The sequence below is a fragment of the Gymnoscopelus braueri genome (genome assembly GCF_963280865.1).
Source record: "Gymnoscopelus braueri genome assembly, chromosome: 8".
Taxonomy (NCBI): domain Eukaryota; kingdom Metazoa; phylum Chordata; class Actinopteri; order Myctophiformes; family Myctophidae; genus Gymnoscopelus; species Gymnoscopelus braueri.
The window spans coordinates 9,372,543-9,380,710 of record NC_137609.1 but is presented as its reverse complement, the minus strand read 5'-3'; the positions used below and the strand labels follow the sequence as shown (position 1 = coordinate 9,380,710).

General features: G+C 41.9%; 1 protein-coding gene across 2 annotated transcripts; it reads right to left on the bottom strand.

Annotated features, from left to right (window-relative positions):
• Positions 1–1,023: 1,023 nt before the first annotated feature.
• LOC308089981 (nicotinamide N-methyltransferase) lies at positions 1,024–7,963 on the bottom strand. 2 transcript variants are annotated; one of them, XM_080434979.1, is made up of 5 exons: positions 7,825–7,963; positions 2,821–2,893; positions 2,552–2,715; positions 2,005–2,215; positions 1,024–1,523 (listed from the first exon to the last, which is right to left on the bottom strand). In XM_080434979.1, the coding sequence occupies exons 3-5, from the start codon at positions 2,706–2,708 to the stop codon at positions 1,088–1,090; spliced, it is 804 nt and encodes a 267-aa protein (XP_080291105.1). In that variant the 5' UTR covers positions 2,709–2,715; positions 2,821–2,893; positions 7,825–7,963; the 3' UTR covers positions 1,024–1,087. The 2 variants fall into 2 exon arrangements, with proteins under 2 accessions (XP_080291105.1, XP_080291106.1); XM_080434980.1 differs by lacking the exon at positions 2,821–2,893.
• Between the last annotated feature and the right edge of the window lie 205 nt (positions 7,964–8,168).

The following is an 8,168-nucleotide window of genomic DNA, read 5'->3' as shown; positions in this document are numbered from 1 at the left end:
AACAGTGAATAATGAACAGCATCCATTTAGGATACAGATGCAGCATCCTCCACAAAATGGATCTTCTAATTTGTTTTGAACCAAGTGGGTGCAGCTTACAGTAGCACATATTTCCAAGAAACAAAGTACATTGAAGAATAATTGCTGTTGTTTGTCTGTTACATAATGAGTAGGGCTGGGATATATGTATGTATATATATATCGATATGATATCAAATAAGCTTTTCAACTCAAATTTTTTTTTATAAAACACGTTTATTTAAAACGACTGTGGTGGACCAAAGTTTATGTACAGGTCAATGAAACAAAAACCAAATTGAGAGTTTAGATTAACAAACAAGAAAACACATTATTAATATTGACATTACTGGGAGAAAAAGTGAGTCTTTACTCTTTACAATAAAGATTTAAAAACCTCTAAGGACTGCAGGGCTAAAATGAAAATGGATGGACAAGCTGTTCCAGAGCCTAGTGGGAGCCACCACAAAGGCTCCAATCACACAAAGGCTCCAATTTGTGCACAGTGTGCACAAAAGGGCAAGTGCAAAAACTGGCTTCTAGGCTATACACAAAAGTAACACAAATGCACAGAATTTTAAGAATCATGTTGTGATGGGTGAAATAAAAATTGCACATTATTATGAACAGAACAAAACAGAGGTAGCAGTGTTTTAGTTTTAGTTTTTGTATATCTGATTTTTTTATCCTGCGATTGTGTAACACATTTTTTCACCCAGTGCCAATTGCCTATATAATCCTGGGCACTACTCTCCCTCTGCCAGCCTGGGGAGAGCCCCAAACTGAGCTCATGCTTCCTTCAATGCATGAGGAGTGAGCAAGCCGCTTCTTATCACCTGACGGGGGAGTTTTCCCGGTAGGACTTAACGTGTGGTAGGAACACGTTATTTCAACCAGTTCCTTTCCCCTCCATCAGGTGCCCCGGCTGACCAGGTGGAGGCAGTGTAGAGACCAGGATTACTGCATGTTTTTTTGTGAGGGTACCTATACCCTACCCTAGGGGACACAGGGAGAACATGCAAACTCCACACAGAAATGCCCTTTCACCAACCCCACCTAGAGGCGTTTTTCAGTTCTTGTGAGCGACCAGGTAGAACGAGGCCTTGTAATCACACTTGAGGTTGAGCTCGCTGTTGAGCGCCGGCTGCAGCACAAACTGCTGCACGGCCATGCCCAGCTCCGACAGGGTGAGCTCGATGAAGTCCTGGCTCAGATTCAACGCCGAGAACTTCTGGCTGCCCACCGTGTAGAAGGTCTCGTCCAAGTCCCCGATCAGCACCAGGACCCCGCCGGGACCCCTCAGCAGGCCCACCATGGCCCCCAGGGAGTGTCGGTAGGAGTCCCGGTCCCGGCAGGCGGCCTCCAGGCACAGGGACGACACCACGCAGTCGGCGGGCTCCACGGTCGCCGGGTGGAACGGGTTCTCGTTCTCCGCCAGGCTGACGTCGCATTTCAGGACCTGCTTGATCCTCTGACGGAGGGTCTGCTTGACGACTGCCGGAGTTCTGTAGTGGAGAAGAGATGAGAGATGTGAGTTCATATACAGTAGGCCTACTGTGTGTGTGTCTGTGTGCGCGTGCGTGTGTGTGCACATAGACATCAAAGGGGGCTTGAGCCCCTGCCCTTTACCCGTCTGTAAAAAGTGCCCTCTCCAGACTATGAATGAAGCATTTACCATGTTGGGGAAAAAAATAAGATCTGATTAAAATGAGGGAAAGGGTCATTTTTGTGGTTGGTTTTTGTTATTGTAATTTAGAATTACAATTACTAAAAGATTCAGATTTGTGTTAGGATTAGGCATTTAGGAAGAACATCAGCTGATTCATGATATTGTTCACGATTGTTCATGATTGATTATTGCTGTTTTCTGAATAGCCAAAGGAATAAAAAAATAACACAGATGCGTTCCCGGTCTAAATGGATTAAATTCACACTCATGATTTGACAGTTCCAGCTGTGGTGGGATAATAAAACAGCGTATTATACCTCTTGCCCTCCTCCAGCTCGCAGACATAGTGGATGTGTTCGTCCCAGTTGAAGCAGCCCTCCTCGGCTCTCAGCCACTTCTGGATCTCCTTCCTGTTGCCCTCCACGTAGTCGGAGACCACCATCTCCTGGTAGTACTCACACGCACTGATGAGGGTGTGGATGGTGGGCCCCGTCCCCACCTCGATCAGCCTCTGTCCCCGGTACTGTCCTATATGAGACACAGACAATACACTGATGAGGGTGTGGATGGTGTACTTAAATAAGACCTGGAACGCATCTGTGTCACTTTAGATTTCTTTGGCTATTCAAAAATAGCAGATATACAATCTCATAGCGTGGCACCGAGTGCCGCGCTATGAGCTTGTAGATCTGCTATTTTTGAAAAATCGTGAAAAAATATTTTTTACATTATTTAAAAAAAAAAATGTACTTTTTCCACCACTGTCAAGTTGGGCATTCATTTACGAAAAAACACAAAAAGTTAAAGTATGGAGATAAGAGGTTTCTGCCCGACAACAACAAAATCAAAGATATGATACCGTACCTGATGAGAAGGTGTGACTCATCTGACTCAGTACAAACAGCACGAAGCGACTGTTGTCCTTCTGTCCCGGAGACTCTGAGAACTGGTAGCAGTATCCCAGGTAGACCTTGGGATCGAACTTGGTGTGGTAAAGCTCTCCGCTGAGTGTGTCCGCCATTTTTGATCTGAAAGAAAAAAATGACACGAGCAGAGAAACATCGTTTTTAGGATTGATTTTAAAATTATTGTACTTGTTTATAAAGCTCTAAATGGTCTTGGCACCTTCCTACCTCTATGACTGCCTGCCTAGATATGTTCCAAACCGCCCCCTCAGGTCTTCCAGGTCTGACTTGCTCAAAGTGCCTACAATGACATAAAAAACACGGTGAAGCTTCAGTCTGAAATTGGCTGCAGTGTCGTCGATTACAAGGGGGAGGGGATTCTAATTTCCCTAAACCAATCACAAGAGATCCACGGATCTGCCTACATCTGACATCATTGCACAGCTTGTTTTAGCAGATATTCGCTGATTGGCTTGTCGTTAGACCCACCCCCACCTCCGACTGTCATTGGACGGTACTTTTGTATCAAAGATATCCTAGGCTCACATTTCAACACTATGGGTCTATGGTTAGGGGTCTATGGTTAGGGGGTCTATGGTTTGGAACCAGGCTAGCAGCATTCTGTTTCTACGGGCCGACGGCGTGGAATAAACTCCCATTACACCTAAGACAGGCAGCCTCTGTGGATAGCTTTAAAGCACAGCTCAAGACCTATTTATTCACTCTTTCTTTTAGTTGATTTTAAATCTCTGTTTGTTATTCATGTCCTCAATTTTTTGCCTGATTCACTGCCTTTTTGTTTTTATTTTAATGTTGTTTAATGCTTTTGCTTTTCTCTTTGACACGAGCAGAGAAACATCACACATGATGATGCTGACAATGAGAGACATTGAACGTATTGACATATGTAAAGGCATTCATTATGAAATATGAATAACTGAGTGTGTAAATGTTAAAAAATATATTTTTAATTTCAGAAAATGTTTTTTCACTTTTTGAACACATTTTGAAATACCGGTAATAAAAGAAAAACAGAAAAAAGGGATGTTTACTAGCTCGTCAGCCATAAAAATGGGTCCGCGACCCAAACATGGGTTTGGTAAACGGTGTACTACAGTGTGTATATGTAATTGAACCGTACAGAGTTATGATGTAACTCACACAACCAACACAAACGTTTTGGCGTTGTGAGTTGCTCAGCTTGTTTGTGTGCAGGCGTGACGTGTGTACAGAGGTGGAAAGTACATGTAGCCTACTCAAGTTCTGTACTTAATTTTGAGGTATTTTTACTTTACTGGAGTATTTCCAATATGGAATACTTTTACTTCTACTCCACTACAGTACATCTCAGAGGCAAATATTGTACTTTTACTCCACTACAATTATTTGAACACTTTAGTTACTAGTTAAAGATATTTACCACTTCATCCTTATATACTTCAGCTATTTGAAAATAGCCGATCTACAAGCTCACAACGCATCGCAAAGCGACCCGTTGTGAGCTTGTAGATATGCTATTTTCAAAAGATTTTTTTACACATTTTGAACGCTTGTGAAATGGATCATTCTGCATAATGAGTACTTTTACTTTTGGTACTTTTAGTATATTTTGATGCCAATTCAAAACAGAGTGTTTCTACATTACGGTATTGATACCTTTACTTAAGTAAAAAACCATGAGTATTTCTTCCATCACTGCGTGTGTCCACAGACACATAAGAGAGAGATTGTGATTGAAGACTTCCTGCACACTCACACAGAGAATAAATAGCTGTATCTCTTTTCTCACTCTGTAGCCCCTGCAGAGTGCTCTCCCACTGGCACCAGTGTCCTATAAAAGACATGTTCGCTTCTCTCCCACTATAAGGTCAGCCAATCTGAAATTAGATCTGCTTGGCCTGGCCGACTCTCTCCACAGACCCTTTGCCAGATAACTGCAGCTTTGTGACAGAGGTCACTGAGCCGGATAAAGACATGAGCCACCGAGGAACGGATGGATGTCCACTGCTGGCATCTTATCTCTAACTGACAGAGAGGTACAGTAACCATTAAATGATTTTTAGACCTGAGTTATGACCCGAGGGTCATACGTGTTGCCAGTGGTGGACAAAGTACTCAAATGTTTTACTTAAGTAAAAGTATCAATACTGCAATGAATAAATTGTCCATTACAAGTAAACGTGCGGAATTAAAAATTTACTTGAGTACAAGTACAAAAGTGTTGGTATCAAATTGTACTTAAAGTACCAAAAGTAGAGAGCACTCATTATGCAGAATGTCCCAAGTTTTCAAAATGTGTAAAAATCTTTTGAAAATAGCAGATCTATCATCTACAGGCTGACAATGCGTCGCATCGCGATGCATTGTGAGCTTGTTGATCGGCTAGTTTCAACTGGCCGAAATTGAAGGGCTGAAGTGGTTAATGTATGTTTTTTTTATATAATAATCAAAATCTACAAAGTATACTAAAATTTTCAAATAATTGTAGTGGAGTAAAAGTACAATATTTGCCTCTGAGATGTAGTGGAGTAGAAGTAAAAGTACTGAACATGAGAAATGTGTGTGTGTGCGTGCGTGTGTGTGTTGACTGATTGAGTATTAGATGGTGTGAATGAGTGGTGGCTGAGTGAGTGAGTGTGACTGGCTGATCACTAGGTGGAGCCTGCTGGTGATTGGCTTCTGTGACCAGGCTGCAGTGGACTAAAGATGGCTGTCCCTAGTCAGGTAGGTGTCTTCCTTCATGCCAGTCTCCCAACCACACTAGTTCTGTGTTCTGAGTGTTTTTACATTTGCCAGTGTTTTAGAGGTGTCTCTGTTAACATGGGTCACAGGCTTGGTAGTGTAGGGGTGGGTGTCCTTTCTTTTGTGTTCTTCGTTTGTTCATGTGTTTCTTTAGTTTATGTAAGATAAGATACCTGTGCCCCCCATCTGAAAATGTTTTGTGCCAGGGACCCCCAGAAGAGAAGATTTGTGCAAAAATAGCAGATGTACAAGCTCGCAGCGTGGCAGTATATCTGCTATTTTTGAGAACTATACTGTTCTAAACCAATATGTTCTAAATCCTAAGCGTTTTCTGAAAAACGTATGTTGCTCTATATATATGTGTGTATATATATATATATATATATATATATATATATATATATATATATATATATATACATACATATATACATACACAATAGGGATGCGAGGGTTCAGATGGTTAATGTAAAGGAAGTAATTCCTATCACACAGAGATATGGCGCCCCCCCCCCGCCCCTGTTGAAGATGATTTAAGGTGATTGATTATGAAAGGTAACTCTAAACTGAATTCCTTTGGGGGTTCTTAACCTGACCCCCAGTCCAGGGGGGACTCACAGGGGCCGAGTGCACATACTTTCACCCTGGAAAGTGGGTCAAAAAGGTTAAGTACCTCTTCCTGGTGGGTCTTAGTTTCATGAGGTTATTTGGTTCACACACACACACACACACACACACACACACACACACACACACACACACACACACACACACACACACACACACACACACACACACACACACACAGTGGACAAATGTGTGTGCAGTGGGCATATTGATGACCGCTGATTATGCCTTATAGTTACATAAGTTGTCCACTACTGCCCCCCTGTGTCTTAAATTGCATATGACATCTGGAGGTGCACGGATGCACCTTTAAGATTTGGAATGAGTTCATAAACTGTACTGTATGCTGATTTATCTTGTACCAAGCACAACATTCATTTAACTAATATCCACAGTTCTACTCATTTACCTCAGCCAAGGAGTTCATGTTTTTGCCTCTATCTGTCTGTCTGTCTGTCTGTCTGTCTGTCTGTCTGTCTGTCTGTCTGTCTGTCTGTTACCACAATATCACAAGTTGAATGGATTTACATAAAACTTGGTGCTAGAGGTTGGTCCTGCCAATTAGACAGCAGGGCCAAGGCTGTTAGCCTGCATGGTAAACCATCCCGGTCGCCAGTGTTGTAAAGTTACTAAGTACATTTACTCAAGTACTGTACTTAAGTACAGTTTTGAGACTTTGAGTATTTCCAACGCGATGTATTGTGAGCTTGTAGATCTGCTATTTTCAAAAGATTGTTTTTTTGAAAAAATAATGAGTACTTTTACTTTTAGTACTTTAAGTAAATGTTTATGCCAATACTTTTGTAAGTACATTTTGAATTCCGGACTTTTACATTGCAGTATGTATTTCTACATTGCAGTATTGATACTTTTACTTAAGTACAACATTTGAGGACCACTGCCGGTTGCGTGAATTCACATTATTATTATCACCAAAAAGTGAAAGAGCCAATCAGCGTCTGCGCTCGGGGCCCTGTGATTGGCGGACGCTGACACTCCCACTTTTGGTTTCTGCAAAGCGGCCCACCCAGCGCTTCTTGGGGGCCAGAGAAGACACATGATGATGTGAATTCAGGGTGGCCCTGGACTCGGCAGAAGAATCCACATAACTTAACATATCAGACTAACACAACACCACAATACTTTGTAAAACGGTTCCGTTGGCCAAAAGAAATGCTGCAGCATCTTATACCCTAAACTGACAGCTTGACAGAGGTCAGTGCTGAGCACATTCTAGTAATGAACCACTTAAGCCCTATTTTATACTTAGTCGTACGATGGTGCTGTACATTGTGAGCTTGTAGATTTGTTATTTTCGCAATTCTTATTTTATTTTTTACGGTGTTTTGCATAATGACATGCTAAAAATAGGGACGCCAGTTTGAAATTAAAGCAGCACTATGTAACTTTTTCTTAATGAATAACATGTATGGTAGAGTATGTTAATACAATATAACTTATACAATTAGGGTGGTTTTATTTTGTCTCCCTGCTCTTCTGTTGAGACATTTAGATCGTGTCAAAGGTCATGTCTCACCTAGACACAGGATCTGACACGAATTTTGACCTGATGGTTAAGATTCAATTTATCCCCTGAGCAAGCAGACAGGCTTTATTTGTTAGCTCAATGGTAATAAATGTCAGCACTTGCGCAGCGGAAACCGGGTCCAAATCCGGGGTAGAAGAGGAAAGTTGCATAGGCCATTACGCCAGCATGCAAGCGATTGACTCAAAGATCTATCACTTATGAAAAAGAAAAAAAACCGCATCCAAATAGAGTTTCCCATGGATCTCTTAGTTCATGCATCAGAGCTGCAAAAAAATAATAATAATAAGAAAAATGGAATTGATAAATGAACTTACCCCAGTAAACTGTGTTTATCTCCCTGGGGATAAATGGTCTGAATCTGTTCAAAAAAGACCTACAACTGCAGTATGAAGTGAACAGTGAATTCTCTCTCCCTGTCATGGAAACACCTTCTCTCAGCACTATGTTCCTGTGCCAGGCGAGCCAGCAGAGAGGTCCAGGGACAAGTGTGCGCCTCTTGAGTCATGAGGGAGGGTATTTTAAGGGACTGTAGCAGCAATTACAGACTGACATACTTTGTTTGTACTGTACCCTCAGACAGCTTGGCACACGTCCCATGCATGCAACAGTGATTCTCTCTAACTATTTAATTTCAAGCACCCGCCGTAACTCTGAGCAG